The 15,413-nt window shown below is 41.3% G+C and overlaps 2 protein-coding genes and 1 non-coding gene across 11 annotated transcripts in view; 1 reads left to right on the plus strand and 2 right to left on the minus strand.

Moving 5' to 3' along the window:
• The window catches only part of Qtrt2 (queuine tRNA-ribosyltransferase accessory subunit 2), a 55,826-nt gene extending 47,939 nt beyond the window's left edge, over nucleotides 1-7,887 (minus strand). For 4 of the 7 annotated variants that reach the window (XR_008218828.1, XR_008218827.1, XM_052740751.1 and 1 more), the window contains exons 1-2: nucleotides 7,536-7,661; nucleotides 6,774-6,813 (exon numbers count right to left, since the gene is read on the minus strand). The gene's annotated coding sequence lies outside the window, so the exon portion shown is untranslated. Of the gene's footprint in view, nucleotides 1-6,773; nucleotides 6,814-7,535; nucleotides 7,676-7,783 lie in introns of those variants that run through there. The other 3 variants (XM_052740754.1, XM_052740749.1, XM_052740750.1) reach the window with 3 other exon arrangements.
• On the minus strand, nucleotides 5,152-5,284 carry LOC128112356 (small nucleolar RNA SNORA84). The gene has a single exon (XR_008218974.1). It is a non-coding gene; the product is annotated as a small nucleolar RNA SNORA84 (small nucleolar RNA).
• Ccdc191 (coiled-coil domain containing 191) overlaps nucleotides 7,789-15,413 on the plus strand; it is a 65,171-nt gene continuing 57,546 nt past the window's right edge. For all 3 annotated transcript variants that reach the window (XM_052740728.1, XM_052740729.1, XM_052740730.1), the window contains exons 1-2: nucleotides 7,789-8,250; nucleotides 10,366-10,404. In XM_052740728.1, coding sequence (XP_052596688.1) covers nucleotides 7,996-8,250; nucleotides 10,366-10,404 — 294 coding nt within the window. In that variant the 5' untranslated portion in view covers nucleotides 7,789-7,995. The remainder of the gene's footprint in view (nucleotides 8,251-10,365; nucleotides 10,405-15,413) is intronic.

The raw sequence follows: 15,413 nt of genomic DNA on the forward strand, positions 1-15,413 counted from the left end.
CTCCTAATAGTGTTCAATAAAAAGATTCCAAAACAGTAAAATGAACATACATCAAAGACTGCAGAGCATACAGTAACATTTTATCTGCAAAGTGATATGATCATATTCTAGTTTATTCACATAGATATGAGAAACTACATGAGCTTATAAATGATCTACGAGTGATTTCATAATGGAAAAGGTAAATCTTTAAAAAAAAATAGATATTCTTTCTAACTTCTATAGAGACACCAAGAGGGTTTGAAAAAAAAAAAAACAACAGAAAACATTATTTGTAGGATGTTGTTCAATAATTAGTACTCAGTGTGAAAAATTATGGTTTTAAAGATGCACTACCGAGTTTGATAAGCCAGCAGGGTTGATCATTTATAAAGTGTCATCGGAGGGTTAGGTAGGAGACGGCTCAGTGGGTAAAGGTTCTTGCTGCCAAGTTTGCCACACTGGGGGAAAGAAAAGAACTGACTCCCAGAGTTGTCCTCGGACCTCCAGAAATACGTGGCACAGTACCTATACACACATACACACATCACACAAACACACACTTTTTAAAATTTAAATGTCACTGGACATATCAACGGTTTATAAATACTTTACTACATCATTACAGCAAGGACTCTTGGGAACTCTTGCCAAGTGAACCAGGCCAAGGTTTTATGTGCAAGTGATTGTATAGGTGCTCATTCCCGTGAATGCATATATGCAGAGGCCGGCAAGTAATGCCAACTTCCCAGAATCCACCTGTTTTAGCACCCTAGTGGTGAGTCAGAGGTGCACGGCGGCCACACCAGGCATTTCCATGGGTGCTGGGGATCCAAACTCAGGTCCTTGGGCCTGCAGAGCAAGCTTTGCACAGCGATTCATCCCCTCAGCCCCTCCCCAGTTTCATTAGTGAATGATTTATTGTAGGTATGTGGTAACTGCAACCACAGAGCCCTTCTAAGCATTACTTTCAAAGACAATCAACAGAGTTGGAGAGACAGCTCAGTAGGTAAGGAGATCGCCTTGCAAGTACAAGGACCTGAGTTCAATCACCAGCACCCACACTTTTTAAAAGCTGGGCCTTGTGGATGGATTGGGTACATGCTTGTGATCCTAGATCTGAGATGATGGAGACAAATGGATGCCTGTGGGCAAGGTGGCCAGCCAGCCTAGCCTCATCAGCTAGCCCCAGACCAATGAGAAACCCTGTCTCAAAAAAGGTGGTCCAGGCATGAAGAGCGGTACTAGATGTTGTCCTCTGACCTCCATTAGCATGCACACACATGTACCCTCCCCAGAGACACAGACGTGACCAAATAAACAAACATTCACATTAGATAAAAAGGAATTCAGAGACATAAATATTACAATTTAAGAACTAAGTTCTTATATTTAAATAAGATGATTATGACAGTCATAAGACTATTAGACATCAGAAAAATACATATATATATGTATCTTCTGTACATTCTAATGAGACTTCATATAAATCATAAATTATAAAACCTTGTACAAATGTTTGTGAAAAAAAGTCAGTTTCCTATGACTATAACATTATTTCAAGTTGACACAAATGAAGAAACATAAAACTTATCACTACTGGGGGTTGGAAAGATACTTCGGACACCAAGTGCTTGCCATGTAACATGAAGACCTGAGTAAAGACCCTAGGACCCATGTAAAAGCCAGGCACACCAGCGAGGATCCAGAACCCTAGAGCTGGGGGTGGGGTGGGGTGGACAAGGAGGGCTGGCAGAGGCTTGGAGCTCACTGGCCTGCCAGCCGAGACAAATCAGTGAATTCCATAGTCAGAGAATGACCCTGCCTTAAAAACTAAGGTGAAGAAAAGAAAGACAGGGGGTGGGGGAGGAGAGGAAGGAGTGGGGGAGGAGAGGAAGGAGGAAGGAGTGACCTGGGAGGAGAGGAAGGAGGAAGGAGAGGAGAGGAGGAAGGAAGGAGTGACCTGGGAGGAGAGGAAGGAGGAAGGAGAGGAGAGGAGGAAGGAAGGAGTGACCTGGGAGGTGGTGAAGGGGGAGGTCTGTGAATATGATCAAGATACACTGTATGAAATTCTCAAAGACTTAAAATATTACTCAAAAAGAAAGGGTATAAAACACTTTCTAAATTTTCTAAACTCCATCTCAACTTTATTCTCAATTGTTTCAACTCCATCTAGTTTCTCATCCATCAAACATTTACATTAGTTATATCAAAAAATTACAGCTATTAAAAATAAATGCTAAGGGAAAACTAATATTTTAACAGTGAACAGTATAAAAGTTACTCTTTCAGATGATAGTTGTGTAAACGATTAAAAGATGAAAATTCATCCTGCAACATTATTTAAAAAAAACCTAACTACAGGCCATTAAGAGTGTAACCTAGAAAACTTTACACCAGAATCCTAGTCCTCATTTATTGGCTGGAGCTCATTTTACAGCACTCTGAAGCCATGCTGTAGTGAAGTTCAGAGCAGTAAATATCTGAGAAAAGAAGAAACTCCGGTAAGGACCTAGTTCAGAAAGTTCTAGAAACCAGAGCCTTCAGAAAATGTTGTTTGAGTTGTTTAAAGTATGTAAACAGATTAAATGTACACGAGCTGTATTTTTAAATTAAATTCAAAGAAAGTAAGAGCCTTCACAGGGCAGTATCTGAATTAATTTGTAAAAAGCAAAGCTTAAGTATAGACAGAGAAAACTTACATTATCAACCACAAGGAAAAACTATGTAATGTCATTTTCAAGAAAATGGATGGAGCTAGAGATCACTGTTACATAAGTCACACACAGAAAGACAAGCGTCACAAGTTTTTCACGCACACATAAAAATTAGAATTAAAGGAGGTCATTTTGCACAAATACATAGAACAAAATGGCAGAGGCATGCATAGAACCACTGCAGAAACGTTTGGAAATTCTGTTCTAATCCCAAGCCAAAATGCAAAGCAAAACTTAAACTAATGCAAAACTTAAGTGATTTTTTTAAAAAATGAAACAAGTCAGCAACTCCAAGAGCAATTTTTAGAATTGGAGACTAAACAACCAAATCAGATAAAGGAAAAATGGGTCAGTAAGTGTGCCTTTGCCCTACAGAAGACCCATACAGGAAGCTAAATATAAAATTGGGTACAAAGAGAATTAAAATAAGCAACAAATATATTCATAAAGGCAACTGTCACAAATGCTCTCAATATAAAGCAACTCATTCTCCAAGGTCAGACCAGCCACTGCTCAAGTGTAGCGGTTTCAGAGGCTTTTAAACACGGAAGCCCAGGCTCTTGGCTTCCAAGACCTATTCTTCTCCTGGGGAAAGCCCAGTTCCTCAAGAGAGAAGAGTAAATATGGTCTAGAGTCCCCATCATTTAACAGGAGAGCCTGGAGCATAACTAACTTAATCCTGGGTGCATTCTCCACCACCCTTTCCCAGCTTGCTGTGACTGAAGAAAACACAGCTTCTTTCACTCTTAACCAGAACCATGTATCTGTAAGCCTCGGGCACAGCTGCTTACACATTTTCTATTCACAGCCTCTTTTTGCCAAAGAAATTGTCATAAAACCTATGTACATAAAATAAATGTAAAAAGGCCGGGCGGTGGTGGTGCACACACCTTTAATCCCAGCACTCGGAGAGGCAGAGGCAAGTGGATCTCTGTGAGTTCGAGGCCAGCCTGATCTACAGAATGAGTTCTAGGAAAGGCGCAAAGCTACACAGAGAAACCCTGTCTCGAAAAACCAAAACAATCATTAATAACAAATCATAAAGAAAACACACACATAATCTTACCATTTATTAAAGATGAGGGGGCTGAGGAGATGGTTCAATGGTGAGAGCAGAAGTTTCAATCCCCAGAACCCATGTAAATGCCAGGTAGGTAGGACAGCCTGCCTCTGATTCCAGCCTCAGGGGCAGAGAGAGTATCCCCAGAGCAAGTCGGCTGGAGAAACCAGCTATACTAATGAGCTCTAGGTTTGACTGAGAGATCCTGCCTTAGTGAATAAGGTAGAAGAATGGAGGATTCCTGATGTCGTCTCAGACCTCCACATGCACGGATCATATTCACACACACAAATGGAAACAGGTTAAAACAAATTTGCATACTAATGAAATGAATGTAATTGCTTATTTTTTTACATAAAGAATTCAATATTGGCTTAATATTTGATACTAACTTTTTCAGAGTTGATTAAAATCTGATTTTATAATCGTCAGTGCTGTTCCTATAAGGGCAGAAAGCTTTGTATGTAGAGTAAAAACATGACAATTCACAAGACACAATAGTCCCGAATTTGAGCTGAGGTGTTTGGGACAGCAGTTTTTTGGAGTCACATGGTGCCACAGCACACACAGTACAGCTGTGCATTCAAACCAAGGCTGCAGTGAAGCTCCACAATTCAACACACCGTGGATCATTTATCTGATGTTTTAAATTCCTATTTGATTGTTACACAGTCAGAATGCTTTTACTGTTGTGAAATTTTCATATGACCCTCCCCTTTCATTTGGGCTAACCCATATGAGGTTGAGATTCACAATTTAAAACACTAGCCGGGCGGTGGTGGCGCACGCCTTTAATCCCAGCACTCGGGAGGCAGAGCCAGGCGGATCTCTGTGAGTTCGAGGCCAGCCTGGTCTCCAAAGCGAGTTCCAGGAAAGGCGCAAAGCTACACAGAGAAACCCTGTCTCGAAAAACCAAAAAAAAAAAAACAAAAAAACGCTAGCCCTTCGAAACGAAAAAAGGACAGCACTGGAAATACTTAAAATTTATTTTATTATATTTATATGTGTGTGTACGTGCTATACACTAATGTATATTAAATATGGAGATTAGAGGACAGCTTGTAGGACTCAGTTCCTCCTTCTACCATGTGGGGCCTCAGGAATCAAACTCGGGTCATAAGGCTTTGTGGCAAGTGCCTTTACCCACTGAGCCATTTTACTGGCCCTAGAAAATGCACCTTAGCTGGAAGTCAACATTCAGAAACAAACACAATTTTTTTCCAGAGATGGAAAAATTAAAACTTCCTATCCTCATTCACTGTCCAATGTTAGATGTTTTTCTAATTGTAACATTATAATATACAAGTCTTCATTATGAATTAATATATGCAATACAGACATAAACGTATACTCATGTACATAGGTTTTGGTTTTTGTCCTTTTTTTGTTTTTAAATAATGTACCAATGACCGGGCTATGGCAGCTGCTGAGAAGAAACAGCTCCCATGCATAAATCACAGGGTTTCTCTAGCCCATTTTATCCACTAGAAAGCTGTACCTACACAACAGCCTCCAGCAACCACAGGGCATAGCTTCTAAAACATAATTTTGGGAGTGACACAACCCGAAATCCAAGCACAGCTCAAGCCGTAGACTAGTGTCTCCATGACATCAGATGGTCCTGTCTGCTTGAATAGCTGCCCCTCTCTTCTCACTTACTGTGAGTCTCTTCTAGGGCCAGCTTTATCTTTTTCATCTCACTTCCACAGATAAAGCTTTTGGGGGTCTTAAGGAGGAAGCCCTAGAGTGTAGGGAAAACTGACAGGCTCTGAGCAAATCTGTGCATTCCTGACAACACCCTGCCATTCTGCCCTCATCTGTCAAGAGAGAAAGAATGTTTAATGTTTCTTGAATGGATTGTCTTCATGGAAAGGTGCCCCAAATTTGGGGTTGAGACACCAGCTCAGAGCACTTGCTATTTGTGCAGAGGACCCAGGTCTGGTCCCTAGCACCCAAATGGCAGCTCACAACTGTCTGTAACTGCAGTTTCAGATCAGGTTTCCTTTTCTTATTTGAGGGTACCATGCATGCCTGTGATACACATACATACACATAGGCAAAAATAGTCACAGAAAGTAAAAAAAACGCAAATGATGATCGAGTAAGTCTAAATGTTATTGATCACAATAAAGATAGACTAATCTCATCCACTGAAAGGCCTAACAATTGCAGCAGCTGCGCTTATTGGGTATTTACTGTGCTTTATACATTAACTACATTAACCCTCATACCAAATACAACATAGATCTTCACCTGCCTTTTATAAATCAGTAAAGTGAGGCTAATAAAGTCACTGTTGTGCTGTGAATAACAATGGCCCCTGGTGGCTCATATATTTGAATGCTTAGTTACCAAAGAGTAGCACTACTTGAAAGGATTAAAAGGATTAAGAGGTGTGGTCTTGTTGGAGGACCTAAGTCACTGGGGGTGTGCTTTCAGGTTTCAAAAGTCCATGCCAAGCCCAGAGTCTCTCTCTGTGTGCCTACAAATCAGGATGTAGTTTTCAGCGATTGCTCCAGTGTCTGCCTGCATGCCAACATGCCTCCTGCTATGACACTAATGGTCTAAACCTCTGAAACTGTAGGCAAACCCCAAATTCAATGCTTTCTTTTATAACAGTTGCTTTGGTCATGGTGTCTCTTCAGAGCAATAGAACAGTGACTAAGACAGTCAGTCACCAGTGGTACCTGGCAGAGCTGATCCTGAAATTACAGAAGTCTAGTTTTAGAGGCTATAATATAGACTGGTAGGTTAGGAGAAATTGAAATCTGTCAAATAGCACATGAAATGTTTCCATATTAACTGTGATATTTTTCATCTTGCTACAGTGTTTTTTTTTTTTGTTTGTTTTTGTTTTTGTTTTTCCTATCTTTCTCCTCTGCCTCTAATCCATCTGCTCAGCCTCCATAGCAATTGTTCGCAACTTGTGGATCCTTTGGCGGTTGAGTGATCCTTTCACGGGGATTGCCTAAGTCCATCAGAAAACACAAATATTGCCGGGCAGTAGTGGCACACACCTTTAATCCAAGCACTTGGAACGCAGAAGCAGGCAGATCTCTGTGAATTCGAGGGGAGAGACAGAGAGAGAGGGAGGGAGGACATAGATGTTTACATTACGATTCATAGCAGTGGCAAAATTAGTTATGAAGTAGCAATAAAAATAATTTGATGGTTGGGGGTCACCACAACATGAGGAACTGTATTAAAAGTTAGGTCTTGGCGTTAGGAAAGTTGAGAATCACTCCTCTATAGCCTTTCTAAATGGACACAAACTATATTATGTTCACTTCTCTGAACTCTGCTTTTCTTTCAGAAAAACTAGGCACCTCTCCCAAAGAACAGGCATGAAACTAACTCTTCCAAATGAACTACTGTTGTGACAGTGTAAGGTCTGCATGTAACACAACCTCTTCAACCATCTTCTGTTTGGTTCATACTCAAGTTAGGAGGCAGGTGCTGGGACTATGGGGCACAGCCTTCCTTATCATTTTTCCACCAACTTAAAAGTTTGGTTTACATTTCCTGGCAGAATGTTTTACATACATTGATTTTCAATCATTACAGTACTCGCAGGATGTAGGTACAGTCCCATTTTGTCAGTGGTAAACTGAATTGTCAACAAGTAGTTGGGTCTAAACTTCCGGTTCTAAATTTCTGCCCTGTCTTGAAAGTATGTACTTTCACCTTCAGTGGACTGTTCTTCACAACATCCAGGCTTGGCTACTGAGGTTCAATTTTCTGTTAGTTCTGTTAGCCATCCCTGGAGCTTTAGACCTTACCTAAGTACCTGGTAAATTCAGAAAAACTTCCGGCTGAACAGCTCACTCTCAGGCAGGGGCCAGGGAAAAACGAGGTCCTTTTCTCTCTCAGATGTATATGTCCGGCAATCTCACTGGTGAGACTCTGAGCTGGCAGAAGCCTAGACCAACAGGAAATCAGGAAACATCAAGGTGGGAAGTGGGACGGAAATGCAATCAAGAAAATGGGCACGACTCACCCGCCCCCATCAAGGAAAAGAGACACTCACCCGCAGATTACAACACTCCGAACCGCCAGGACCCTTAAACTCCTTGCAGAAGATAACACGTGTTCCGCTCGCAGAACTCGCGGCTCACTGAACCACAGCCTCCGCTACAGAGCCAATCAGGAGGTTCTGCGTCATCACCAGGCGCCAGACACAGGCAAAGGCCCTGCGAAAGCAAGTCCGGCGAGCCCCACCGATGCCATGGTAACTGGGCAATGCGAGCTGCCTGCGCAATGCCTCCTGGGAGGAGTAGTTCCGGAATGTCCGACCCCTGTCTAACTGGTAGGTGGTGGAACCACAACTCCCAGCACCACCCGAAAGCTGCCTGGGAGGAGGAGCAATTGTCACTGTTGTGGCCGAAGTCTAGGCCTGAGCCTGAAAAAATGCTGCTGGCGTCCCAGGAAAGGTCCTCAAAGAAGAGGATGGAGCTGAGTCGCTGGAAACGGATCTCAAGGAAGCTGAATCCCAAGGTGATCCCAATCGGAAGCTTTGAGGAACCTGGGCCAGCCCCAGGCGCCATACAGTCGTGAAGCCAGCCGCTTCCCGCCCTGCGCTTCCTCACTCTTCCCCCGGGGGCATCCTTACCTGGCCTTTACTGCCCTAGAGCCAGCACAGCCCTGAAAGGCGTGGTTCTAAGAGACTTAGGGTCTGTGTACTCACAACTCTGGTGGGCAGTAACCTGTAAAGATTGTTCCCATCTAAGCGGAGAGGTCTACTGGTGCCCATTAGGGTGAGGGGGAATTTGCCCCTAATCCCTACCTCTTACACCAATTTTAGGATACTTTCCGCATATTTCTCCGCCCCCTCCCCCCTTTCAAATCTTAGGCAAGGGATCTTTGAAAGGAAAAAAAAAACACACACACACACATTAAATTCTCTGCTAGTATCTCTTACATCCTCCCCTTTCCAATTTTACATCAGATAGTGAAAATAAACCCAGAAGTCCAAGTTGTTATATCTCAGTCCTTTATCTTTATGGTTATTTCTAAATCCCACCAGCATTCAAAGATAGATACTTCCTTTATCTGTTACCTCTTCTGTGCACTAGCTCCTGAAGCATGGGGAAAAAACGAAAAAGAAAAGAAAAAAAGAAACCCACAATGCCGTTTTAAACTAGGAACATACAAAAGTGACATGTGCAAAGTCACAGCCTACCAAGTGTGCCTTCCAGAATACCTCTTTAACAGTCACAAAAATAAATACTTTAAATGTAAATGAGAGTATTAAAAAAAAACAAAAACAAAAACAGAGGATTCAACTTTCAGCTCAGAGCAGCGTCACCTGCTGTTTTCACCCCTCGGTTATACTTTCCTTTAAAAAGAAAAACCGTCCTCCAGATGTGTGGCTTTTGTGGGGGCCCCAGGCAATCATTCTTGTGGGTTATCCTAAATATAGAAATTCTGGACACGGGGCACATTCCACTTACTGAAATCATGCTCCTGATACTAGAGGGCATAGGCTAGAGCATTAGAGTGGAAACTGAGGTTGCTCCAACTCCAAAGTATCAGTTGCATAATAGATGGGGCCCAAAATAGCCTATGAATATAGATTTGATGATGAAAGGTAAAAAATTTGGGACAGCTTAGAACTACAAAAAGAGGGATTTTTTTTCTTTTTCTTTTTTTGCTGATAGCGCTCATTATTACTGTCTAGAGGATAAAGAAAGTAAAAACACAAGAGTGCCTTGCAATTCAACTGTTTGAATAGGATCAGCTCTTTCTTTGTTGCAGCGGCAACGTTATTCAGCAGAACAGCTGCATTAATTGTGTGTAAGGTGAGCTGAAGGTGAGGTGTTAGGTAAGTGAAGGAGAATATTATGCCTTTCCCACCAACTTCTATGTGCCAATTAGTTTACTGTCCCATCATTTTTATTTTTAAAGACCTGAATTTTTCTCCAAAGCAAATACCCCTGTTTGCTCAATGGTTATTAGAGTTCTGTCAACTTCTGGGAGTCACAGGGAATAGAGAGGAGGCTCCTTGAGGTCTGATTTCTCATTTCAGATTAATATCTCATCTGGGTAAAGATTAATTTTCTTCATTATATGCTTGGTGCAACAGTAGAACTTGAATAATATAATTCTGTCCTATACCCCCCAACTCTTGTTGGACCAAACATTATCTCAGGTATAAGAAGGACAAGAAGGCACCTGGCTACTTCTGCAAACAGGAAAGAAAGGACCAGAACAGTCTTTAAGCAGAAAATTACAGAGTGAGGTGAATTCACCAGTGTTAGTATGGGTTTCACGAGAAGTATTACATCTAGTATTTCTGTACATTGACTCTTAGCCCTGGAGAACTTTAAAAAAAAAAAAAAGTACTGATGCCTAGACTGCTGATCAGTTACATTCCAGTCTCAGGGTGGGCTAGACAAGAAGTAATAAGGGTGTCCCAGACAAGACTTCCTGTTTCTTCTACTGTGGTTTAGTGAGCTTTCATTGCTAGTTAGTGCTGAACTTGCCAATGAGAAGTCTGGAAGAAAGGATAAATGATATCTTTCTATATGCCTTAGTGGGAAAGACTGCTTAAAATAGTAATGTTGATAAAGCGATTGCTATGCATTGATACTTTGTATCTATTTTCTACAGTCTGCGTTTGATCCTGACAATGTGGGGCACTGGATTAAGGTAAGGCATTTCAAATTCAGGGTAGAAAGAGCTGTGAGAATCACACATACTGACAGATCTCCAATGTGCATGTGCATGACTGTTGTTATTCTCGTGTTATATATGTTACCTCCGTTTTATACTTTTTTACATCTTTTATTATTCTGTTGGTTTTCATGAGAGATCTTAAATACAAATGATGAGAAAACACGTGGATAGATATGCCTTTCATCTGGCACGGGTATCACATAAAGAGGCCAAAGGAAAGAGAGGAATTGGGAGAGAATGTTGTAGCCTTCTTCAGACACAGGGAAGACTATTCTGTAGTTACTTTAGTATGGGGACCCATTGGCGAAAGCTACATGGCTATCACCAGAATTCTCTGTCTAGAACAATCCAAAAATGGAATGAGAGTTTTCATAAAGAGGCATGTATTCCATCCCTGGGAGAACTGGAGTAAACTCTAAATTTTCACTTAATGTTCAACTAATAAAGAATATATTTGAACATCCATTGGGAGGGAGTTGGGTTAGATAACCCCCATAGAAACTGTCGTTACAAATGACTTCCTGACCTATGATCTCTTCCAGTCATGAAATGTTTATTTAGGTACCATTTGAATTGAAAGTGCCTTTCAAACACTTCAGGGGCATACCTCTGAGTGTCAACTTAGCAATCCATTGTAATCAGTTTATTTGTATAGCACGTAGTTCAAAATCATGTGGTATTTTCCTGAGAGAATATTCTATTTGATAGTATTTTGAACAAATGTTATATCTAAGTTGACAGGCATTGTGGGCACCAGGCCAGATAGATCCCAGGCTAACTGTAATATTTTCTTTAGCTATTTATTCATTTTGCTGTCATTTGTTAAGTGCCTACCAAATACAAGCTCAGTATGTTGAGTACCAGAGCTAAAATGAGACATGGGCCAGAGTTTATATCCCAGTGGAGCATAAATACCCTCCTTAGAGCTGATAAGAGAATTAGAGGTATAAGGGAAGTATATGGTGGGAGGCATTAATGTAGATGGGGCTAGAGAAGACTTCCTGGCCACTGCAGGAGCCCTATCTCAAAAGAATGCTGAAAGAGATCACATCGTGAATGCCAGTCCCTGGAAGATCACTTAACCTCTAGTAAACCTAGCTTGCACGTTAGTGTCCAGAGTCCCAGTATTGAGTTCCTGCAGGACTTAATCACTCACTTACTTACCACCTCTTTCAGAGGGGGAGATTTAATGAGAACTCAAGGATAAAATTCCATTTTGTCTTGTTTCTATGATTTTCCTCCTTCATACAGCTGTCAGCAAGCTGGACTCAGAGGTTCATCATTCCTCTAAATCTTCTGTGCTGGCTTTTTCTCTATCCTGCCTTCAAATTTCCCATCTTGAAAAATCAATAAGTTCTTATATGACCCTGCAGTCTTTTCTGATTATAGAATGATTTTATTTTCTTATCTGATATCTACCAATATATATAGCATAGACTCTTGGCTTTTATACTTTCATTATTCTCTCTTGTCATAATTATTATTGCTTACTTTCTGTTTCTGTAACACACACACACACACACACACACACACACACACACACAGAGTCCATTTTTTTCACTTTCCATTTCACAGAAACTGTTACTAGAAATGACTTCCTCACCAAATCCAGTCATCTTCTGATAGCCATCAAACGTCTCCAGTTTAATTTGATAGCTTTGGCATCTGTATTTTAGACACCCTCGATTCCATTATCTAAGTCCATTGGACTGTTTTCTCTTGCTTCTCCTATTACCTCTCTGTTCTCTGCCTTTTTTTCTTTCTGATTTTATTCCATAATAACTCTGGGTATACCCCAAATAGTTGCCGTCTTTTCTCCTAAAACTTCTAAATCCACTGGAGTGGCCTACCCTTTCAAAACCAGTGAGACTTTGTTCAGGGGGAGGATGGTGAATATAGAGAAAGGCCTCTCTTGAGAACAGAAAAGGAAGGTTGCTCAGTTGTGTCATGGATTTAGCTGAAGTAAGTAACCATAATTTTTATGGTACAAAGAAAATTGGTAGATTAAATGGATCCAAGCGTGGGATTATCACTGCAAAAGTAAAGGGACGGGGGTTTGGGAATAAGACAGTAGCTGCATGTCCACATGAGTGGGAAGGAAGAGAAGGTACACTCTTTCAAAGTCTTACAGATTTGGAGGAGAGAATGGCTTGCAATGACTAAAAGATGTGATTGGGTCCAACTTCAGTGTTGTGGGAGAAGAGGAATGAAACGTGGAAATGGAATGATGATGGTGGAGAGGTGGTTAGCAAGATTTGGTTCAAGTAATGAAACATCCTGTACAGCATGGTGCAGGTGAGGTGGGTTGCTAAAATAGAATTGTGGGAAAGCTGACAAGCATCCACAAAGATGGAAAAGTCACTTAGAATCAGGCAGGTGCATGGCCAGCACTAAATGCTGTACTCCATGGTTTACAATTCATCTTTATCCTGTCTGGCTCATCTTTCTCCAGTACCTCCTCCTGCTTGATTGAGCTTTCTAAACATGGGTTCTGTGTGCTGCTGGATGAAACTGTCTCTTCCAGGTGGGCATCTCAGGTCCTCTGTCAGTCAGACTATATCAGTTTATCTGAAACAGCCCATATTCTGACACTCTGCATGCCTCCTCTCCCCCCAGGTCTTTCTCCTTCCCCTCTGTCAAGCAGGTACTTCCTTTGCTTTGTTCCTGCTGATGCCCCAGCCTGGGATATCTGTCATCTCTGAGACCTGATCTAGATACTCTCCATACAATTCAGCTTTAGATGCCACACACCCACTTCAGCAACCTAACCCCATCCCTGAATAGTTTCCTTTAGAATTATGTTACACACGTTTATTAATAAAATGTCAAATACTTGATTTTTATAAAGAGTGACTTTTAACAGAGTTGGCACTTTCAAAACTATATAAAACATACATATATGAGGATGTGTTAAACTCCTGTTTGAATCATCTAATCTTAAGGAAATGAAGGGTCATGTTGTGGCCTCCATTTCCGCCATCTGTGATGATCTGTGGGATATGAAGAATATGCACAAGGCTATAGGAATATCTGAAATAGTATTTTGTAAAGGAGCTTTCATGGAACATAGTTACTAATAAGCTTCTTTTTAGGGCTGGAGAGATGGCTCAGTCATTAAAGTGTGTGTCTTGTAAGCATGAGAACCTGAGTTAGATTGCCAGAATCCATATAAAAGGCCAGACATGCTGGCCTTGTAATTCCAGCTGGGGAAGCAGAGACAGGTGGACCCTAGGGAACCTCTGGCCATCCAGCATAGCCTCATTGGTGGCTCCAAGCCAGTGAAGGAAGAACAATACCCAAGGTTGTCCTCTGTCCTACACACTCAGGTACATACACACTCACACAAACACACACACACACACACACACACACACACACACACACACACACACACAGAGCTTATTTTTAAATCACTCTGTCTTACTTTAGAACCGCTCTTGAATGGCTTACTATGCAGATGGCGTGTGGAACCAAAAGCAAAAATTTGAACTTTCTAAGAATGAAACATTTACGTTTGTTTTCCTGTAATGTTCACTAGGTTGCTGGGAACAGAGCTAGTCTCCCACCCAGACTTAATGAAAGAACAAGATGATAAATGGACACAAGTTACTGAGATGTAGACTAGACCCCTCTTAGCTCTTATGAATTCATTCAGGGGGCGGGGGATAATATTTGAAGACAAGGTCCTCAAAACATTATTCTAATCCTTAGTATTGTCTAGTGGGTATTTTAAACACTTGCTTTGTTAGAACTGAACAAAGGTTTCTTCTCATTCAGTTGTCATTTCCAGACCCTTTACCTATACTTCCTGAGCTCTCTACCATCTTCTATTAAGAACCTATCCAAGGGCTGGAGAGATGGCCCGTGGGGCAAAGGCACTTGTCACCTAGCCTTAACCACCTGAGTTTGTTTCCTGGGACCCCATTGTGGGAGGAGAGAACTGACTCCTGCAAGTTATCCTTTGACATCCGTCCATACATGTAAATAAAAATAAAATAAATGTATCTGATAGAAAGTTTTTTAAACCTATGGAAATTTTCAAAGAAATGACATATCATGTGGTTATCTCTTGTGTTCATAGTCTAAAGAATTAAATCAAGTCTATAAATCTGTTGTTTCTTTGTCTTTTATGTTAGCTTAAAAATTAAAGTTGATAACTTTATCTGTGTTTTTTTGCACATGTGTGTATAGAAGCACAAGCAGTATTTATAAAGTCATTTTTCTTAGAACTCAGGAACCTAAAGGGTAGACCTATGCCAACGGAATCATAATCAATGCACTCACCAGTTTGTGCCATAACATACATCCAGATAGCCATGGACTCGGAGAAGTAGCATGGGAAACCGTCTCTGTAGAGTGACCTGGTGTCTCTAACTCAACTCTGAAGGAAACAGTGGGAACAGTCTCTGTACAGTGACCTGGTGTCTCTAACTCAACTCTGAGGGAGTAGGGTTTTGTTTTTCTATCTTATACCACTCCTGTTCCCACCTCCAGCCCCTCCTATGTCCAGATTTTATCCTTGACTTTGAAACTTTACTCTTCTGCTGACATCCGAAACCTAACACAGGCAACTCACCCTATGGCAAGTTTTTGCAAAGATTTTGCCCAAGCTTTCCACCAAGGGCAAGAGGCAAGGTCATTTCCAAACTAGGTCAGGAATGCTGTAAGCATGGTAGTGCAGCATCTTTGAGTAAATCTCTAAGTTACTTCTTCCTTTACCAAATGTTTCTTGGGCACTGACCGAGTCCTAGCAAGAATCTGATTGCTAGGGCTTCATGTGAAAAAGAAGACAATTTCTGCTGATGTTCTATCTGGAGGCTAAAATAGAGAAGGTGTATTGTAAAATGATAAAAGATACAGAGTCAGAGGAGAGACAGAGGAGAATCAAGAGGAGGAGGTTACAGGGTTGTAGAGAAGACCTGCTGGGAAGGTGCCTTTGAGCAGATCCTGGAGTGATCTTGGTATTGGTGAGGGAGGTGTGC

Source organism: Peromyscus californicus, unplaced genomic scaffold (assembly GCF_007827085.1).
Source record: "Peromyscus californicus insignis strain IS unplaced genomic scaffold, ASM782708v3 Scaffold_16__1_contigs__length_79575227, whole genome shotgun sequence".
Classification (NCBI taxonomy): Eukaryota; Metazoa; Chordata; class Mammalia; order Rodentia; family Cricetidae; genus Peromyscus; species Peromyscus californicus.